We start from the raw sequence: 22,414 nt of genomic DNA on the forward strand, positions 1-22,414 counted from the left end.
TCTTGTTTTAAACACAAATTTGGTTCTTATGTATTGAATCCTCTGCCTAGATTGTAACCAACTAGTTTCGGTGCAGAGCTCGATGCAATCGGTTTCCTAGCAACGCAATTCCAGCTATAAAATGTCATTTTATGACAAATAATCTGTGTAAATATGTTATGATACTGAACTTGCTTAAAGCGGGAGGTTTGAGTCAATTAACACATTAACCCTTCCATTCGACCACATCGTCCTCCTGGGTCAAAACCATAGACTGTACCTATATTAATATTAACAGTCTATGGTCAGAACTGAAAATCACTTTTTGTAACGTGTCTCTTTTGGCGCTTTTTTCAATGTTTTTGGCACTTTGAAGTTTAACGCTTCTTCTCACTACCATGTATAAACACCACTAACACCAAGTCATTACTAGATTTACACTTGTTTTTGGAATTCATAGCCAATAAACCTCATTTATAGGAAATTAGGCTATACCTCTTGAGTTAAAAAGCAGAAATTGTGATTTTTTTAGGCTAATATTAAAAGGAAGGATAATCACAGGATGTGATTCCTTTTTGGATCAAATTTTTGGCTTCCTATTTTCTGAAAATTCAAATGATTGTATTTGAACATTTTGTCAGAACAGTGCCATACTTAGCTAGCTATGAGGAATACATGTTGGCCAAGCTCAGGGGGCTGAAAATATTATAATATTTGATAATATTGTTTTTTGTACATTTTCCTCCAGACATTTTCCACCCTGTTAGCGACATATAGGTAATCACAAAGTTTAAAAACTTTAATAAAAACCCTGTGGGGTTCCACCCTGTTAGGCATACATAACATAACAGGGTGGAACCAGACAGGGTTTTTATTATTATTTTTATAATAATTATAATTTTTTAGCTAAGTTAGCTGTAGCTCTTTGAGTTAGCAACATTTAGATAGCACACGCTCTACAGATGAACAGGACTTAAATAACTATTTAACATGTTTTTAACACATAATAAAATGCATTTGTTATAAATATTTGTCTAATTTTAGACAAAAATAAGAGTAAGGAAATCATTGGGACATGGAAATTTGATCAGGAATGGAAAACAGGAATCACTACATTCAGTCGAGATACTGTTTCAAAAAATTAAAAAGAAACTTAAATACTACAAAAATTGAACAAAACACACAAAATTCAATGAAAGTATAGATTTTTGTTGTATTTGCGAAGAGCATTGTATGGAAACATCCATGTTATTTTGGGGTAATCAAAATTAGGTAGTTAAAAAGAAACCCATATTTCTGATATAGACATTTAGACATGGGTCAAATTTGACCTGAAGACAACACATGGGTCACAACAATATCAAAATACAGTATCTTGATAATTATCTTGTCAATGACATAATGCATTAATAACTGTAGTAGACTGGGTAAGCATGACATTACATTTATTAAAACCAAGACAGTGACTTGTAATAATAACAATAACCAAAAGCAGCACCAACAAACAGTGACAGGTATATATTGTAACTGAAACAACACTTTTATAATCTTTACAGTAAAAGAGGTTTTGGCAAATAAGTGAAGCATTCTCATTTGGAATAATAACAAAGCTTTGTTAGTTTACATTTAAGCCACAAAAAAAATTAGCGTTGGCCAAAGTTGAGCCACTCAGTTATGGATCAAATGTTAGAATGGCAACATTTAAGTGTTCAGCTCCAACTCAAACATGGCCCTGCATAAACACAATGTCAATCTAGACTAAGTCATTAAAAAATGGGAACTATCCAGGCTAAAACTGTCCGACTTGGCACACAGCTTGTCTTTTCATACAACAAAAGTGTTTTCCCTGCATTCACTGACACTTGGTCCGAATGCGCTACATTTCATACAGCTTAGGCATCTTATTCTTTTCACATTTCAAACTATCTTTTTTTTTTTTTTTTTTTCATTTGTTGACTTCAATTCAACTTGTCCTGTACACCTTTAGAAATAAGACAACCCCACCTCTGCCTCATGCACGTGCCCTGTAGTTCAGTTGCTTAGGTAAATATACAGAATCAGTTACCCCCTAAAACAAATTCTAATCACCTGTGGGGAAATAAATACAAAACAGATCCTCCATTAAGCTGAAAGGGCCCTCCTCCATTTCTCACCCTCCCTACCCCTCTTGTCCCTCTCTATCGAGGTGCGGTGAAGGCCCCCTGGGCAGCGCTGGTGGCAGCACTGGTGGCAGCACTGGTGGCAGCTTGGCGTACGACCTGATTGGACATGACTCCGGTGGCAAACTCGGCCTGGGCCTTCTGAAAGCTGGCATCGGTCTGCCTGTATAGACTGTGGACCTAAAGAGGGGAAGAGCAGAACGCACTGACACCCGATACATGGAGCAATTCAACCTCATGTCATGTACATTGTGAGGGTGAAAATGATACACAGAACCCGATATCGTGGCTATTCTTCAGACTGTTTGTTATCTACTGACTGCGTCACGGTAAGTGTACCACCTGGGCACAGCAGGTGCGAGTATTTCCACAGACCAGGTAGAAAGTATCCAGCATGACAATTTGGATTTCACTTTCTCCTTTTTGCTTTATTTTAGGAGCCACTAGATCATGTCTACCATTCATTTTTAGTCTTATGAAACGCAATTACAAGCACAGTGCACATTCATATTGAAATATCTTTATTATTTGAATTAGACCTACTTATTCATTCATTGGATTCATATGAATACTTTACATAGACAAACAATTATTTTTACTGCATGGCATGTGTAACTATGTAGTTATTACCAAACCCTGTCTACGGAAAGCCTTTTCATTACCTATTTAGCCCCATTGTACCGAATTTGGTTGCAGTTCCACCAGAGTTCCACTGGGGGCGATCGCAGGTGAGGGCAAAATGAATGAGACTCTATGGAGCTAGACGGCTAAATGTGTCTCTTTCGCCTGATTGTTGTTGAGAAATCTCAGATTTGATTGAAGTTTTTGCAAGTTCAACATGGATTATAGGTCGAAAGTTGAATGAACGAGTACTTATGTCCTTTCGGTTCCTTACAGGTTGAGTCGTTGTTGCCCATAACACGCTAGCATTCTGCTAATGAATGCTGATTGGTCAGTGAAGGACTGATTACGACCAGAGGTCCCGCTTGACGGCATCCGAAATGGAACCAGAATGTATCTGTATTGACACGGAGAGCCTAACCTGTCAGCTGTGTTGTCGATGCCTCGAGAGAAAAAAGGAAGCGACTCAGAGCTTGCCGTAAAGCGGTATATTTGGCCGTACAATGTGTATAAAGTTATTGACATTTTAAAAGGCTTTTGAGAACAAAAAAGCGACTTTAAAAAAATCTAACACCCAGCAGTGTGTATTTTCTTAACCTCCCTTTTCAAATGCAACATTCAAATTACTAGACAAAAAAATTATATCTGAGAAAAGTGGATTTTGAGAGGTATAGCTCCATAGACCACCATTCATTCTGCACTCGCCTGTGAGCGTCCTATAGTGGAACTGCAACCAGTTGAGAAGCCGGAAGTATCGAGAGAGTGGAACTTCTTCCCTTATTAGAAATTCTTTGTTATTACTTAGTTACGTGGTATCTTATCTTTGCGGTGCCACAGCTTTTATTTTAGACAACCATGAATTAGAACTAACTTATAATTTACGCTATAACTAGGTTTGAACTTACACACTGCTGGTGCAACAGGCTGCAGGATACTTTGGCATGTAAACACCTTATCCAGGTTTCTGATCATTGTGTGCCTCGTGCTAAGGTGCGTTATGAACTCAAGTTAAATAGTAGTTTGTCGATAAAATAAAAAAAAAGAGTTACACATATATAAGTAGTACAGTTCAAACAACCAAAGACAAAATGTAATGTTCAGGATTTAAGACAGGCTGACAGATGATCAGAAACCCGGATACTGTTAAGATCATTTTGTAGGGACAAGAATAACCAGGTTTAAAAAAAAAAAAAGCCACATCCTGAAATAGATAGAGGATAGTGTGACTGACACCTTGTCAAAAACACAACCTTAATTTAAGTCACTACCTGTGAATTTTCCCTGCATGTAAACAAATTTATTCAGCTTTCACCTTCTTCAGCATGACAACTCCCATGGCTGCTTGGGCAGTAAAGAGGATGGCATTCATCATCATGATCGCACCAACAGGGACACTGGTCTTCAGAGCAGCCAGGCTCACGATCCAACCGCTGAGGGGAAGAGACAATGAATAATAAACCAAGAAAAGAAACTGGAAAGAGTCATGCATCTGTCTAACACAGAGATGGTTTGTTTATTAGTCATACCTGAAACCCCATCCAGGGATACCAATAGTCATGATGACGGAGACGACCACTTGGGCAAAGAAAACGAAGAAGAAGACAAAGAAATTGAAGGAGCTGTCACTCCTAGAGAGAAGAGATGATAGTGTTACAGTAACAGCTCAATGCCATTTATTCTTTATGTAGCTAACTTACACCTAAGAAAAGAGCAAAAACTTTACACCACAAGTGAAGGACAAAAGTTACAAATTCTGGCCAACACGTTTTTGGTGCGTTGGCTTTTTCAGTGAGATGGTGGAACACACCTGAAGGCTTTGTACATGGGTCGGTACCAACAGACGAAGGAGCAGGGGGTGAAGAGGAGGCCCCAGAGGATGGCGAGGCCCAGGCCAACACCACCCGATGGGTCCACGCAGAACATAGCCATGGAGGAGATCAGGTTGAAGAACAGCGTGCAAGTGCATACTGGACATTGATAAAATAGCATAAAAGGGAAACAGAAGGAAGAATGGGAGTGGTTGAACAAGAATGACCAGCATAGCAATCGGAGTTTATAGATCAACTCTTTGTTGCTTCATAACAGATCTGTGTACTAAAAACACAAATCCAACACACCCCTCCCAACTCTAAAGAAAGAGCCAACTTGCCAGGACTTTGGCTGATGCAATATGATTCTATTTATTACCCTCCTTTGCCTGCTGCTTGGTTTAGAGTTGGCGAATTCAGTTGTCCCACTGTCCAGGCTCAAGCAGGTTTTGTTTTAGGACATGCCTGAGCTACAAGAATGATCATCCTTTGAAGAATTTTGTTGAAGGCCATTTTTATATCCAGTTTTTTGTCTGTTTTAAATAGTTCTACCACTACTGTACTGTAGTCTCGGATTGCCAGACCTATGCTGGTGCTCTGGTTTATTGGCATTTCTTCAAACCAATCACAATCGTCTTTGGCGGTGCCAAGCGCCGAGCAGAGCCACGGTGGCGCTGCAAAATAGCTTCGGGAAGGAACTTGTTTTGGTGGAACGTGTACGTTCAAAAGTTGTTTGAGTCGTGCAACAGAAAACTCAGATTGGACAGATAGTCTAGCTAGCTGTCTGGATTTACCCTGCAGAGATCTGAGGAGCAGTTAACCATAATCCTCATAAATCGACTGGAGTTTAAAATTACAACACAAAGAAAGCGGAAGGTAACGGACATCCGGACGAAAAGTGACATCCGGCAGAATGAGAGCAATCCCGGAAGTGGAACATCGTGGGTATAGACTAACTGTACTGTAACTGGGGTTTTGTTTTGATTTTGTTAATAAATCAATGTGTTTACATTTACTTAACAAGGACAGCATTTTCAAACCATTTTAAAAACTTTTCTTTACAAATAGATCTTTGGTTCAAGTGACACCGCTACCACAATAAAAAGTGTTCAAACCTGTAATCATATGACTTTGATTATAGTGAAATTTACTTTGGGTACATGGAGTGTGATTGACCTCTCTACCACTTTGATTTTGATTTAGTGTAGCTTATATATTACAATATAATTATAACTATATTAGGTGTCAAGACAGAAGTTTAAAAAACTAAACTGAGTTATCCAAAAACAGTAATAAGGAACTTAAACATACAATTTATATAGTTGTTTATATTTCATAGTTTTATAGGCCAGAGGTTCCCAATCCTGGTACCAGGCCTTGGAACATTAGCTATAATTCAACAATAAAGCAGAACTGCTTTTGCAGTAATTAGGTCATAATTATAAAAGGTTACCATTCCACCATCAGCATTCAGCAGTAAAAATTAAATATAAAGCTAAACAAATTATTCTTTGCTTTCGGTTTATTTTTTTTATACTCTCTCTGGTTAGCTCACTTTCTGCCTCACTTTATTTTCCTTTTTCTTTCGGTCTCTTTGTGTGCATCAAAGTTCATTTCTTAAAACTGTTCTTTTCCCAGTGTGCATGCTGACGGGGTGTGGAGAACAATTATGATCTGAAGCTTTGGGTCGGTTATTTTCAACAATTTGAATTGATTATTGCGTACGGTAGATTCCCCTGGTGAAGATAGCTAAACCATCTTCAACTTTTGGTGGACACTGATTTCAGCTGGGTCCTGCCAAAGTCCTCGATCTGGCAGTAGAGTGTCAGAGTCTTTGTGCAAACATTCCAGCTCTTACTCCAGACAGTACAGTCACACACAGACATGGGTCAGCTCTAGGTTCACTTTCTTACGTGATTGTCTCAGTTACAAAACCTCCCCCATCTGCTAAAGTGTCAACAGGTGGAGATTTTAAATTTTCACTACGATCACATACACAGTACTACTTCCCCATGCAAGCACAACAACCCAAACCCCTGGAGAGTTTAAACTCTTTGATAATTATGTTACGTTATGACACCGCAATGATGCTGGGAATTCACACAACAGGGCATAGTACGAGTTACAGGAACTCACATATCCAGAAGTAATACATGATGGTGACGGTGCGCTGGAAGCGCTGTGTGATCTCGACATTGATGTCCTGGTAGAAGCAGGGGCCCACAGGGCAAAATGAAGGCAGTGGGGGCCAGTTATTCTGACGGGCTGATAAACAGAACAGTGGGAAAACATCATTAACAGTGATTTCTTTTGAAATCATTAAATCAATAATCCATTAAGGTATCTTAGGTATTTATTTCCCCTCTTATCCTCCCTCTCTTACAGGCTCCAGGTCCCAGGCTGTGTGACTCGAGCTCTCTCTCTCTCCTCTCCAGCTCCCGGGCTTTCTTCTCCAGCTCCTCCTGCTTCTTCAGGAGCTCTGCTGTGGTAGCATTCACTGCAGTCTAACACAGTAAGACACAAAGTAAATGATGCATCGGAACTGTATGCCAAGTTTCGAAGAGAGACGCTATGTCTGGTGTCATAAATAATGAAAAGGATTATTTAAAAGATGTGGTAGCATAGAAGCTTCACAGAGGACAGGCTTTCAAGGTACGCACATTTCTATTTTTCTAAATCCAGTAATAGCTTAAGTACAATCCCATTTTGTGCAACCAACTGCCACTGAATGTGCTGATGTTAAGATCAGATGGTGAACCCTAGTCTGTTGTGAAAAGCAACAAATGTTTACATTGCAGCATGTATACCTGGGAGAAATTGGAGCCATAGTTGCGAGGCTCAGTGGGTGTAGTTCTGCTGGGTGGGGTCTGTGCAGGCACAGATGGAGCAGAGGGAGAGGTGGCTTCATACGGAGGTGGAGGCTGGCAAAAAACAGACATCATACATCATTTGACCTCATCCTGTAAGCACGCCCAGAAAGAATATGATTTCATGACTTTCTGCATTGAAAATAGCTTAATTTTTTATTCTTCCTATCAGTACCTTCACATATAAAGCATTATACTGCATGTACAATAATTTGACTGACATTTACAGTAGAATTTAAAATGTATAAATGAATGAACTCTGAACTACGCCCAGTCCGCACAAGCTACAAACAGCCAGATCCTAAATACTGCATATTAATTTTCAAACAATACAACAAAAGGAAAAAAAACTAAGAACAATTATTTGAATAATATTTACAATCAGTTTTTAGACCTTCATGTCTGCAACAAAATGTGTAAATCACTGATTCACTTCATCAATACATAATGCATGTATGAATGTATGTATCAATGTATGTATGAATGAATGTGTGTACAGTATGTATATATGTATGAATAATTGAGAATCAAAACTGAGAAATCAGAACATATGACAAATTTAATAATTCATCTTGCTTTCTTTTCCAGCCTTTGAAGACAAAGTTCGCAAACTTAAACACATCCAAGTTAAATAACCATTCAACTTTTTTAAATCCGTGCACTAGAATATTTCAGGGTTAGACATTTTGCAATCTTAACAAAGTCCCTATGTAATAATATTTATACATATGATTTGATTTGTTCACTCAAGAAGCTACATTTTATTCTAACACAAGTAAAAAGCTTTCATATTTTCTCCCAAATCACAGACTGCCATCAGTTGTAATTTCTTAAATATATGAGTTGTATTTTGGGAAGTGTTTGTGTAATGTGAGGTAATGTCTAATGTGTGTGTATGGTGTAAATTGTATTGTCACAAAATAGACTGCAGGACCCAAGGAAGAATAGCTTCTAGCTTATGCTGAAGCTAATGGGGATCCAAATAAACAAACCATAATCTGGCTGGAAAAAAGCGAATAAAGCACATCAGATCAAAACTTTTCCCGACTCATATGTCATTGTGGGAAAGCAGGATGCTTGTGCTCATGCACTCAGTTTGAGATGACAGATCTACAAAGACTAGTTCAGTTTCAAAAGAATTCCATGTATAGTTCCTATTGCTGTAGTATTTGCCAATATCAACAGCTGACAGGAAGTACACATGGACCCAAGCTGTTTCCTAGCAACACAATTTCAATGACACGACACATAACGTAGACCCAAGCTGTATCCTAGCAATAAAAATACTCAAATCTTTAACATGCATATCACAAAGCAAAGTGTATATTACAGCTCTTTCATCGCAATTAGTCTTAGTTTAATGAAGTACATTTGTACAATCCAGACCTCGTAACCAACGGCGCAAAGAAGGCAACTGCCCCCCAGGGGCCCCAAAACTCTAGGGACACTTTTACTGTTTGATACTTACTGTGCGTCAACTGGCATTTTAATTAAGATTATATATCAGTTATATCTTGCACCAATAAAGCAGAAGATCATCAGCTGACATTATAATGGCATTATGATAGCTGCAGTTTTATTACACAATCTTGAGGTACTGTATTGTAGGGAGGTTTTTTAGCCTGGCTCCAGACAACTGAACTGCCACCGTCATCTGCGATTTCTTCGTCGAGTCAAATAGAATGAATGAAGGAAGTGAAACGAAATGGCAATTCAGTCTGATTATCAGGCTACTGATGCTCTGCAGTGACCTACAAAGTTATATCTTTTTTTCTATCTTGTATCTTTAGTTAATTTTTTGTTTATAATGTTCAAATACATTTTTTGTGAGTTTATTCATTAGTTTTTCCTACAGGTAACCTCCCTGGGCTTGCAGCCATCTCTGGAAGCAGGCTGATAGACACTGTAAACACAATGGACTTCTGAAGAGTAGAAAAGCTACAAACTATTGGATTAAATATTGAACTAAATAGCAATTCAGTCTGATTATCTGGCTAAATTTCTGCAGCCTCATCCTTACACGTTGCATAATTCTAAATGAACTTGTATTAATTCAAATTACCACACAGCAAACCGGGAGCCAGGCGTTTGTGTCTTAAAAAACCCAGTACATCCCTAATCGTACATAGTTTTCACTGTTTTTATTTTTCTCTGTGTTTGTCACAAACTTTAAAATAGGGCATTTCAGACAAACATAAATGGATGATGTATGATTAAAATAGTTGAAACTAATTTTATGGAAATGTTTTTGATTGCTGAATGTCAATAAAAAAAGGAACAATATTTAAAAAAGAAAAGAAAACCTTTACAAAATAGATGGTTAATAAGGGCAATGCAGTACATTTTCCCCCAACCCTGTCCTAGGGGTGGGAGAAACAAAATTCATTTTTAGATGCTTTGCAATTCTGTCTTGAAAGATTATGTCTCAATGCAGAGAAGTAATTAATCGACATTTTGTTAGACCGGGCTGTAAACATGTGCGTGCTGTTTACCTTCAAAGCTAGGCTACGCTCTTCTTACATTTTGGGGAGTATGGCTGAGCGTGAGCAACCGCAGATGGATACAATCCGACCGGCACCCCCTGGTTTAAAAGCTAGTGTATGGAAGCATTTTGGCAGACAAGGGCCACGTTGTATGCAAGTTGTTACACTTTTGTTTCTTTTCATGTTGGTTCTTTGCAATGCGGGGAAATATGTTGCCAAATGTAACCTTCCAGTTGACACATCTCTTCCATTTGTTTCTACTATTGTATTAATAAATGATAATGGAAGTAAATGTATCTGTTGTCTATGGACCATTACAAATACGCTGTGCTTTAAAAATAGCAAGTATTCTCACAGCGAGAAAAAATAAATCATGTATAGAAATCTAAAGTTTGAATGCATCGATAATCATTTTATAATCGCATCGTAGCCCTCTGAATCAGAATCAAATGTAAGGTGCCTAAAGATTCCCACCTCTACTCTGTCCCTGCAAAATAAAACATGGCAAGCCCAGGCATGACACTTAAGGTGACTGTTGCATTTTACATCTACATTATCAACAATTACCCCTTATTATTACCTTATTATCTCACAGAAAACAAAGAAATATTACTTACCCCAGTAGTATTATCAAATGGGTTGTAAAGGTCCAGTGTGGCATATCCTGTGTTGCTGCTGTGTTGAGTCACTGCAGGGTCCTAGCAGAACAAAAACAAATGATTATTCAGTTAGCACAGTAATACATTTGACCTGGTCTGCTGGAACATGAATCCTTGTCAAACAAACCTGAGCGGCTTCTACTGATGTATTCATTGTTAATAAGAGCTTCAAGTGGTCAAAGATTAAGGAGGGCAGAAAGGCCCAGAAAAAAAACCCACACACGTCACATGAGCAACAACACGCCTGCTATTACACAGAGCCAACACCAATGACTTCCGCCAATCAAACACACACACACACACACACACAACCATGAAAAACTACACTGACACAGGCTAATATTAGATTAATATTTCATTTCACCCACTTGGAAAGGGTTGTGGTCGTCCATCGGCTCTGGAAAGCTTGTGTATTTTGACATATCGATGGCGGGTTGTTTGGGAAAAGAGAGCTAACGTCAATTAGCCACCACTTGCTGCTAATGTTAACGTTAATAAACAGAAGTCACGGCGTGGAAGAAAAGCAGCGGTTGGGTGTCTTCTAGCAGATAAAAAGCTGCATTAGTTTCTTTTCTAAATCGAAAGGGCGGGCGATGTAGTCGGTTTATCCAGTCAACTAGCTACCCGCCCCTCCGATGGTCATCTCCCCGCAGTCTAGATAAACAGTGAACACGATTTACGGACAGGTTGATGGTTGTATGTATTCCCCGCTGTTTTTCCCAAACCAGTCCTCACTGTCAGGATGAAAAGGATCGCTGGAAAGCAAAGCAGATCCTTTATTTTCTCTATTTCTCCTGTATACTAATAACGGTAAACAGCCGAGGAACAGGAAGTAACCATCCGTCATGTGACTGCTGCTGCGGCGGCTGCGGCACAGGAGCACGTGAGAACAGGAGGGGGCGTGACCAAACATGTGTGCGGCCAAAAATGGTTAAAGGTTAAAAAAAAAACACTAAATAACAAATGAAATGTATAAACTGTAGTGCAATGGTACACAGTAAAAAGGTGCTGAAAATAAATATGGAATTATTATTGTAACATGAGATAGGTGGATATGCCAATATAAACAGCAATGCCTTTATTTATATTGATAGTGATAATGATATTAACATGTTACAGAACAGTGCGTATTTACACTATGATATATTATAATTTACTGGTAAGTGGATTATTGGTGTTATAGGGTTATTGCACAGGGATTTTTCTGGCACTATGGACTGATGTTAACTGTTCATCATAGTGACGGCCTGTATATAAAATATATTAGAAGAAATAAGTTTAGACAATTATCTTATACCATATAAATCATCTTAATTAAAATTATAAGCTGATAATAGATATACATCTTGCATTTGATTAATTTATTGCCAAAAGGTGTGCAGATTTGTCATTGACCCTTGTGGAAATTCATTGTTTGCTTTTAGCATACAATAGCAACTAGACATTTGATCTGTGAATTATAAACCTAATATTTTTGAAAGAATATTCAATATAATTTGGGCATCTAACTCCACTCTTAACATGTTACTGCCTGTAGGCTAATGAATGTTTGACCTTAGTCTTTGCAACTGTTATGTTTTCCTGTTTTTAAAAGATACGTTCCTTCTCCTCCAGTAGATGTCACCCTTGTGTCTTGAATGAATAGTTTGCTCCCACTTCCCAGGTCTTGCTGACTGATTCTTAGGAATGTGTTGAGATGCAGCAAAAGAAACATTGATCCTTCTTTAGCATGTTTTATTATTACCTTGGACACATGTCTTCAACATTCATCTTGAATCATTGTTGCTTCAAGAATGTTATTTTCATGGAACTTATTAGTTGTGAGTTTCCTAGAGTTGTTGGTCTCTTTGTGGTCCCATCTTGTATGAAGGGTGCATGATTAAAGGACCTTTTCATAGGCTTTTCTCATATATGACCCTTGCAGTCACATGTTGAGCAGCAGCAGAAAGGATTCCACCTTTAGTTTATACACACTTCATGGCCTAATGCCCTTGTATAATCCAGCCTGATCTCTTTCTTCTCTTCTCCTACAAATCACATGGGTGAGGGCAGTCATATGATTTCATAACATACACATGTCAGACTGTCACGCACACATGCAGTACTCACATAGCCCTGTTCATAGACAATCTGTACATTCTTTTTCTTGACCGGGACACTATTGTAATTAATGAACCGATCTTAACATATATAGACTGTCATATGCACAGGCAACCATTAATACAAATTACATATAAGGGTTGGGTATTATGGAAATATAATATTTATGTATATCAGTAGTCAGAACCACCTTATGGAGTAAGAAGATGACGACTAAGCATCCAGTTTGATTTCCCCTTTAATTAACTTTCAGGTCATCTTACATCATACTGTCTGACAGTATCACATAAAAGCTATATGATGTTTACACTGAGTGAAATATTCAAACCCAAGGCTCCATGTTTTTTACGGCTATTGCATGGGAACATTCTAGATGTATTCTGCATCATTTTAAAAGCATTTCTCAAAAATTCAGCCTGACATAATTGGTATCTCTGGAAACGGTGGGCTCTCTAAAATTTGAAATAGAGCTCTGTGGGTTTGAAAAATGTTTTGACTGCACAGCTTGAGAAAAACATGTTTTTTTTATTTTTTTACCTTTTCAGGCCTCTGACGCAATAGACGGCTAGAAATGGTGATAGGAGTAAACCGAGCCCTGGGTATACTGCTCTGCCTTTGAGAAAATGAAAGCTCAGATGGGCCGATCTGGAATCTTCTCCTTATGAGGTCATAAGGAGCAAGGTTACCTCCCCTTTCTCTGCTTTGCCCGCCCAGAGAATTTGGCCCACCCATGAGAGACAGACATCATGGCTTTAAAACAAGCAAAGTGGCAGTTGGTCAAGGCCACACCCCCACCCTCTACCTTGCCCCGCCCCCCCTCCCCCTCTCCTCCTTCAGACACAGAAATGGCACATATAAGGAAAGCTCATTGTGGCTGTAATTCTGCACCAAGGCTGAATTTTGGGAAAGAGACTTCAGATACAGTATTAGGGGACCACTAAGGCCTATATAAAAGCAAAGAGCACCATGTCATGGGACATTTAATTACAACATTACAACATTAATGACAGGGAGGTAAGAGTGGAACTGAGGCTGTTTAATATTACTGCCACTGAAAGTCTGATTCATAGATCAATGCAGCCATTGAGATTAAATACATTTTCCATGGAGAACCATAAAGAAACATAGCTGACATGTAGATGCTTGGGTGGAAATGGATGTGGCATGGTTAGGATAGCAAAGAATGAGTGGCCATTTTTACAGGCACATTAGTGATGAAAATTTATTTAGCTTAACTGTTGCAACTAAATGAGCAGGAATCACCACTTGTGTTGTAGGCTTTACTTTGTTTGTCTTCATGCCCTGGTCTAGCAACATCTGTGTTTGTCAGCTGACTCCTGTGAACCCTCATTTCCTCTAATTGCCCTGTCATGATTTGTCCAGATGGCCCCGATTCAAACGCAGTGGGCTCGGTTCCTCCTTGTCCTAAAACCACAGCATTCTTCAGTCAATCGAGCAATGCAGGCTCCATGACATCACTGCCTGAGGAATGAACTGGCATAACAGTTGTGTGTGGAAAAGGACCCAGCTAACAAGGAGGGACTGGGTGGTTTAGACTGCTCCTATGAGGCTAACAATCATTAGTCAACCAGTCAAAGGGGTCATTTAGACAGAATCAGGCATTTTGTGTGTGTATGTGTGTGTGTGTGTATGTGTGTATGTGTGTGTGTGTGTGTGTGTGTGTGTGTGTGTGTGTGTGTGTGTGTGTGTGTGTGTGTGTGTGCGTGTGCGTGTGCACAACGCCAATTTTCTTATTGCGCAAATAGCAGGAACTTTCCAAGCACTGCGGTTTTGAGGAGTGCTTACACAAAAACATGGGTTTTCATCGAGGCCATTGAAAACATACTTTCTGCTTGGGAGACATAAAAGCAAGTACATGACGAGTGAAGTTAGTGTAAACCATGCATACTTTAGAAAGTAAGTACATTTACTCAAATTTTTCATTTACTCAGTTTTGATGTACTTGTACTTCACTTGTGCATTTCCATTTTCTGCTACTTTTTTACTGCACTACATGTATTTGACAGCTGTTGTGTCAGGAGTGTGGCCTTGACCAACTGCCACTTTGCTCGTTTGAAAGCCATGATATCTCTGTTTCTCATCGGTGGGCCAAATTCTCTGGGTGGGCAAAGCAGAGAAAGGGGAGATAACCTTAAAAAGGAGCAAGATTCCAGATCGGCCCATCTGAGCTTTCATTTTCTCAAAGGCAGAGCAGGATACCCAGGGCTCAGTTTACACCTATCGCCATTTCTAGCCACTGGGGGACCATAGGCAGGCTGGGGGAACACATATTAATGTTAAAAAACCTCATAAAGTGAAATTTTCATGCCATGGGACCATAAAAAATTATGTGACCCCTCACAAAAAGCAGGTGTGTTTGTTCCACCAAAGAGACATTTCCCATCTAAACTTCTCACATGGTTTAATTTAAAGAACTGTACACATTGTTCAACATTTCACAAAAAAAAAGCAAAGATTAGAAAAAAGTTCAAAATATTCAATCAATTTTCTGTAGCAGAACTTTTTTTCTGGACCACTGGACTTATTTACCTAAATGTACAGTATGTTAAGTAGCTAAAACTTGCTACACCTAATGACATTTACAGTATAATGATATATCAGAACAAGTGCTTTTAAGTCCATTTTGCTGATATTAATAATTGTTCTGTAAGAAAAATTATATATGCAGGACTGTAATTGAGTATTTTTACATTGTGGTATTGGTAGTTTTACTTGAGTAAAGGATCTGAATTCATCCTCCAGACACACACACATATACCCACAGAGGTTATTGAGAACATTCATCCCAAAGGAGGCCTCAGTCCTCCCGCTGCATGCTCAGCACAATGTATAAACTGGGAAGCACTTCAGAGGGGCGCTTGTCTTCACGCTGTTTGAAAACCTGGAAAAAACATCACAGCCTGTGAACCCTAGCAGTACTCTCCTCAGGAAGTGCCTGAGACACCCTGAAGGTAAATTTTTCACAGCAAAGTGAAGTCAGCCTCAGACTTAGTCACACAGGTGCGTTTTAGTTGAGTCAAAGAAAGATTTTAGGGACTCTGAACATCATTTTCAGCTAATGGTACTCTTCACATTTCAAGTTTGAATATTTTGTTTGCATCCATTATGTTGAAAAGTAGGTTTTCAAGGGAGCAGCTGGAAATCTCTTTGCACATAGTAAGAGGAAGCCACTTAACACTTTGTACCTGGGTGCAAAGCCAAAGCAAAAGGGCTGGGGGAATTTTATATTGATCTCATTCTGTAAGCTGGAGAGTGGAACATACAAAGTACAACCTCTCCTGATGATATGAAATAACTTTCTCATGACCACTCTCTCTCTTTCCCTCACTCATTTTCCTTTCCACTCCCCGTTTCCCTCTCATCTTTGCCAAATGTCCCTCAAAGCGGAGTTCATAAAATATGAATTGTCTTTGGGAGTTTTTAAAATAATTGAGTGAGCTATGATGACAAAAGAGCACACAGAGGACAAGGTACTCAATTGCAAATGGAAAGATGGAGGGGGGAGAGGGTGTGGAATAATCAGGAGAATATGAAAGACAGACAGTGATGAAAGTGATATGCAGACGGACGACGAGGGAATGGGAGGTACGGTGAGGAGGCAACATAAAAAATGAGTGTTTGAAAAGGAATCGTCAAACAGTAAATTCATATAAAACAGTTTATTAACATGTTGAAAAAGGATTTAGAAACAGCTTTTAGAAAAGGAATGTGTGACATTTCTATATGATACATAAAGAGCAAGTTCAGCTCTGGTGTTATAAAAGCAACTACTGTGCCAACATACATTCATGTAAACTGAAGCCTTTTGTACACAGTGCACTGTTTGAGCTGTGACCAACATCTGACTGGCTGGGAGGAGGAGGACGAAGAAGGAGAAAACAAGGCGAGTAAATGTAAACCATGCATGAGGCATAAAACAGGGGTATTGTATGACATGTCTTGAACACATTTCCTCATTCCCTCTCATAAACTCTGGTGCAGACAACATCCCCTGCAGTCATTGTCTGAAAGAAAACAGCAACAAAAGGGCAGAGTTTAAACTTTTGATACCACTTACTAATAGAGCACACATATTAACCCTTGTGTGGTGTTCGGGTCTGTGGGACCCATTTTCAATGTTTGCTAAAAGAAAAATGTATTATTTCTTCTAACTCAAACTCATTGGCCTTGGCTCATTTTCTGTGAAGAACATAAAAAATTACTTATTTTCAATAACTGCACATGGTACACCCCCCTCCCCCCCCTACACATAACTATTACATATGAGGTGTTCTGGTCTACTGGACCCGGGTGTATTTAAATGACGGTGCTATGAAACTATGTTGTCTTTCTGCACCTGCTATTCCCACACAAAGTTACCAAATTGTTACATTTCAAACACTTTCACCTGTTCTGATTAATAAGCACCAATAATGATAAAAAAAATCTTGTTTCTATTTTTTTTACCTTTTCTATGATTGAATTTCCTTGTTTTCTCACAAAAAATGAAAATGATCATATGATCATAAATGTGATCTCACAGGGGTAAATGGCAAATTTGAACTATAAATGATGTATATATCATTGGTAATTGAGCTAAAGTAAACATTTATTAAGTATTTCTACGTAAATTGTTATGGCTGTATTGATTTAAAAGCCTAATAATGTGGTGGGTCCACCAGACCCGGGAACATTGGCTGTGTTACAAAAATATGAACACCACACAAGGGTTAAAGGGTTTATAAGTTGCAACTAAGGAAAAAAAGGAGGGAAAACTTCCATTAGTTTGACCTGGGAGTGTTCCTGCGTTATTCCAAGATGGCTATCCCAACTGCTAGCCTTGTAGTATCATTTAAATCAGCATCACAGAGCTGCTAGCATGACTGTAGATGTATTTTACCTGGCAACCTAAAAGTTGAGCTTATTTATGGCTTAAAAATGATCTATATAAAACATAAGTAAATTATTTCTTAGCCGAACCCTTTATGAAGGGTGGTAACTTCTTTTCTGTAAAGCTCTCAGATTCACTCCTTTTAATTTCAGTGTTTTATTTTTAAATCTGACACACTATCTGTCTATAAAGATGTGTATTGGTGCTGTAAATGTTTACCAGTATCAGTTCTCCATCGTTGGTCAGCTCTCGGGTCCACATTGTCTTGGGACCATCACCTTTCTGTAAAGTCTGTTCACAGCTGATCTTGCTGTCTGTTTCCCACTTAGGAAAACTCTGCAGGGATTCATAAGAAGAACAATATGAATCATATAAGTGCTTTGCAAAGCTTGGGTTTCGTCTTAACTGGGGACCAGTGTGCCAATCACTGAATTTCAGAACCTTTTTATGGCCTGTTAGAAACAATGTCCTTCACTCAGCATGAACAGATGAAGAACAGATCCATGAATTATAACCAGGATTCTGGAGTTGCACTGAAATGATTTCCATATGTTTCTTCTGTGCTAGTTATGTTGTTCTTGGCTAAAATCTGGAATGCATGCAATGGCATTATAAAGGAATGTTACATGGCATACCGTGCAGGGACGTCCATCCACTGTAGTCTCATTGAAGGACTGACCCACGGTGAAGGAGACATGGGTGGTACGGACGCTGGTGGATGTTTTGATGGACAGACTCTCATCCTGCTGGGTGATTTCCACTGCAGGGCTGGAGGCTGCTGTCGCTGCAATCTTCCTCAGGAACACATTTACACCTGTTCACACACAAACAGGACTAATATCTAACTGGTAACTGTGGTGAAAGCATCACCTGTGTTGTTTATGAATATAAACAACACAGGTGATGCTGAATATAAAATGTTTATGGCCTAAACAACCACACTTTATCCATAGCATATTATAAGTTTTTACTCTGATTTCTTACCTTCTAAGCAGCACAGTTCATTCAGTACAGCACGAAAATCAATCTTTAGGTAATCCATCAAAGTGAATCTTTAAGCACCTTTTTTGGGACAATGTTACATTATTGCTGTGTGGTAATGCAGCTGTGAGCAGGGAATGTTTTGAAATTTTTTCCTTGCTTGGTGGTCCTTGAAACTATGTCATCTGATAATTGAGAGTCAAAAGCCGCAAAGCAGCCTTTATAACACAAGTAACAACCAAATTCATGTAATCCTTTTCACAATGTCGTGTTTGCTTATCATTTGTCTTCTCAGTTTGATTTTCACACAACATAAATGCAATGCTTTTTGGCAACCTAAACATTTTCAAAAGTCTGTGCATGCTGCTGCATTGCCACACAATAATAACATAACTTTGATGTAAAGAAAAACAAGGCAGTGAAATGTTCATTGTGATTAATTTCTCAGTTTTATGTCACTGCATGCTGACTTTTTTTCTGTACTAAATGAACTAAAAACAAGAAAATGAATGTAATAATTTTTAGTATGCTTCAGAAAATGGTTGCCAGTAATGTAAAGCATATGTGACCTGACATGCAAAACCACTGATATGGTCCTTTAAAGCACTAATTACTGTGAAATTGTTCAAGACATAATTCAGCCCGGAATTAAAATTCGGTCATTATTCACTCAACTCAAAACCCCATTGAAGCTGGTATAATGCTTGTTAACCCCCATAGTTCGAGCCTTATCCCGAACAGGGGATAATTATAGGCTAATGACAGCCATCATTTCACAGTCTCAAAGAGGTTTCTTTGTGGTCGTTTTACATCTCTTTGTGGCTACTTTGTGTCATTTCGTGTCTCATTTGATTGACCATCCAACAAGAAATGTTAAGTCACTTCAAATAGAGGCCCTGATCAGGCACAGGCCCATGGGCCCAAGGGATCACGTGGTTGACGAACATGCAAAAAAACAAGACGTTTAATGTCAAACCACATAGCTAGCAGGTGCAATGTTTGCTATTGCTGTTGAGATTACACAAGGTAATCACAGTAAATAGTGGACGTAGTTTCTGTTGGAACACACACACACAGACACACACACACACACACACACACACACACACACACACACACACACACACACACACACACACACACACACACACACACACACACACACACACACACACACACACAGCCCTAGATTGGGTCAGTGAGGCCCAGGGCAGTGAAGGAAAGTCAGTCTCAGATCCGGCTGGCTGCTGGGGCCCATGTCAAGGCTTAGTTCCGTTTACACTGGATCTAATTACAACCGTATGAGGAGGACCCTGCTTTAGATGAGTCCATTCCTCCACAGGCTATTTGTCTTCAGATTTTAATTGGATGCCACTGGCTGGCCCTCACCTGACCTCTCTCTCTACTACTCTCTTTTAACTGGAGTCCATACAGTCTCGTTTAGCTTAAAAATACCAATATTTCCATGAACACAGATTAGCAGGGCAAGAGCAAAATGTTACCACAGAGAGCCACTTCAAACCACTTTGGTTCTCTGTTGACCTCTAAGCCAACTGGATTTCCAATAGATAATGCCACTGACAACATGATTGACAGGTCATTGCGCAGTAGACGCTTCCCTTTCCCTTTTCTTTTTTTGCATTTTAACAATAGAGCTGAATGATTGATGATAAACCAGATAACAATGCTGCTTGACTGTAAACTGGCATCAACGTTTTAAATGTGCATGTAAAGCATTTTCATCTGAAGAGTTAGAAGAAGAAGGTTGGGGAAAAAATGCATGCATATGCAACCCTGTCTTGTGTTGGAAAACTTTAGATAATCAACTTTACTGGGCATTTTAAGCAAATTAAATAAATAATCTATCAATGCATAACCTATAAAATGCATCAAATGCATTAGCCTACTCACCAAGTTCTTTCAAAAGTCCCTCGAAATTTTCGGAACTTTTCATTTTCCATTTTCCTGAGAAATCTGGGGTTTTCTTCTCCATTTCCATTCTTTTGCAGGTAGAATAGATCGTAGACTGCAGACTCTCCGGTTCGTGGTCTGTCTGTTCCTCTCCGTTAACCGGTTTGGAAAGCCGTCTCCGCTGCCTGAATCTGCGCTTCCATTGATTGGCTGACAGCTCGCCTGGATCTGATGCGGGTCCAGCCAATACAGAGGCCGGTGGCAGGGTGGGACTTTCCCCCTGATTCTGACTGTACCCTCCACCTCTGTCAGTATGGTGAAAGATTTGGATACGAGCTGGAAAATGCACTTCCAGTAAGTCCTTTGATGTCGATGGGCAGCCGACTCGAATTTAAGTGTTAATTGTAATTTGTGTAAAGTTGGTGACACGTTAGCCCCAATTAGCCTATTTGACAAGAAGTCCAGAAAATAAGTGGTAGGGCCTACGTAGCCTAAATACAATGAATAGAGAAAATTGATGAAATTTTTTATTCTAAAAAAAACACCCACAACCTGAAGTCATGTGTTAAGTTTTCTAAGCTCTGGAATGTGAAATCAGATATAAGGTTTAATGTGTTCAGCTCCAGAGTTGGGGGTGGTAAAGCTGGTAATGAAAGAGCAAAAAGATAAGACTTACAGCTGGAGGCAACCATCCAGGAAGGTGCCATCAGCATTTTCACTCTAAAAAGTACAATTAAAATATAAAAGAGAGGAGACACATCAGTCTAATTCATTATAACCAATGGGCACATGCTATAGGCTATCAGTTTTATTTACCCAACAACACATCTCATCCTGTCTTCATCTGAACTGGACAGGGTGGGTTACATATTTTCAGGGCTATATGTTATTTTTGTAAACAAACAGAGACTTAAGACAACAAATGTCAACATATACAAGAATACATCCAGCTGCTTAAATCCTTCAATTCTGACATACCTGAGTCATTTATATCTAGGTAGTTTTGTTTATTTCTATGATACAATAATTATACTATAGCAGCACTAACACATGCAAATTATGATAGTATTTGACATTATGTTTTTGATGTGTTAATGTAAAAAAGTCAAGCTGAATTGGGTTGAATTCAAATTGGATCAAAGTTACTGACATTGTTAATTGGCTGATTAAAAAATAACCATCCCTTCTGTTTCTCTGACATTTAAATGTACATTCAAGTCCAAATTGACCTAATTGGTATTTCATGTTTGGCCATGATGGTGACAAAGCAGAGAGTACATTCAGGGCATATGATATATGATTCAAATGTGGAAAAATAATAATAAAAAGAAACAAGGAAACAGAAGAATGTGTGTAAAGGTAGGTGTCAAATAAAAAAATATTCTTCTGCCCTGCAGCGAGCTAAACACAGCTGTGTTGAAGACCTTGAGCTATTGTGAAAGAGTTAGAGCAGTATAAACACAACACACTCAACGAGAGGTTACAAAGAAATAGCCTAAGTAAGATAAATAAGCTAGAAAAAAATATTTGTAACAAGTAGGTCGATAGAATAGCTTTCAAAGTATCACAGGAAGTACAGTATGTTTACAGTAGTAAACATACATCCACAAAAGTAAAAAGAGTTACATAACAGTTAATCAAATGGTAAATTAGCAGTTATAGCCTACCATGTTAGTTAGCAACACATTAGCTTCGGGCAGGTAGAAAGGCTAGCTAGGTTTGCAATAAACTGATATATCTCCAATTACAAACAACAGTACAACAAGGGCACTCAGAGGATAAAGATTGTCAGTAGGCCTACTTGCTTGGTCACATCTGACAAAATGGTGAATGTAACAATGTCAGTTAATCTTCAACTAAAAAACCTTCAAGGAGGCCTACTGTCAGAGAGATGTAGGCCTGTTTGACAATAGCAGCCCGTTTGTGCAATAAAACTTATTGGCAGAGCCTCTCAG

General features: G+C 38.8%; 2 protein-coding genes across 3 annotated transcripts; both read right to left on the reverse strand.

Annotated features, from left to right (window-relative positions):
* Window positions 1-1,407: 1,407 nt before the first annotated feature.
* scamp3 (secretory carrier membrane protein 3) lies at window positions 1,408-11,441 on the reverse strand. Of its 2 annotated transcripts, none has more exons than XM_039820983.1 (9): window positions 10,945-11,441; window positions 10,535-10,615; window positions 7,375-7,488; window positions 6,951-7,071; window positions 6,704-6,832; window positions 4,567-4,726; window positions 4,286-4,387; window positions 4,072-4,189; window positions 1,408-2,318 (listed from the first exon to the last, which is right to left on the reverse strand). In XM_039820983.1, exons 1-9 carry the CDS (start codon window positions 10,996-10,998, stop codon window positions 2,157-2,159), a joined length of 1,041 nt encoding a protein of 346 aa, XP_039676917.1. In that variant the 5' UTR covers window positions 10,999-11,441; the 3' UTR covers window positions 1,408-2,156. The 2 variants fall into 2 exon arrangements, with proteins under 2 accessions (XP_039676917.1, XP_039676918.1); XM_039820984.1 differs by lacking the exon at window positions 10,945-11,441 and adding an exon at window positions 10,704-10,809.
* A 4,900-nt stretch (window positions 11,442-16,341) lies between these two features.
* Window positions 16,342-21,179, reverse strand: crabp2b (cellular retinoic acid binding protein 2, b). The gene is made up of 5 exons (XM_039821135.1): window positions 21,136-21,179; window positions 20,460-20,795; window positions 18,203-18,381; window positions 17,787-17,903; window positions 16,342-16,701 (listed from the first exon to the last, which is right to left on the reverse strand). Exons 1-5 carry the CDS (start codon window positions 21,170-21,172, stop codon window positions 16,651-16,653), a joined length of 720 nt encoding a protein of 239 aa, XP_039677069.1. The 5' UTR covers window positions 21,173-21,179; the 3' UTR covers window positions 16,342-16,650.
* Window positions 21,180-22,414: the final 1,235 nt, after the last annotated feature.

Source organism: Perca fluviatilis, chromosome 13 (genome assembly GCF_010015445.1).
Source record: "Perca fluviatilis chromosome 13, GENO_Pfluv_1.0, whole genome shotgun sequence".
NCBI classification, from domain to species: Eukaryota; Metazoa; Chordata; class Actinopteri; order Perciformes; family Percidae; genus Perca; species Perca fluviatilis.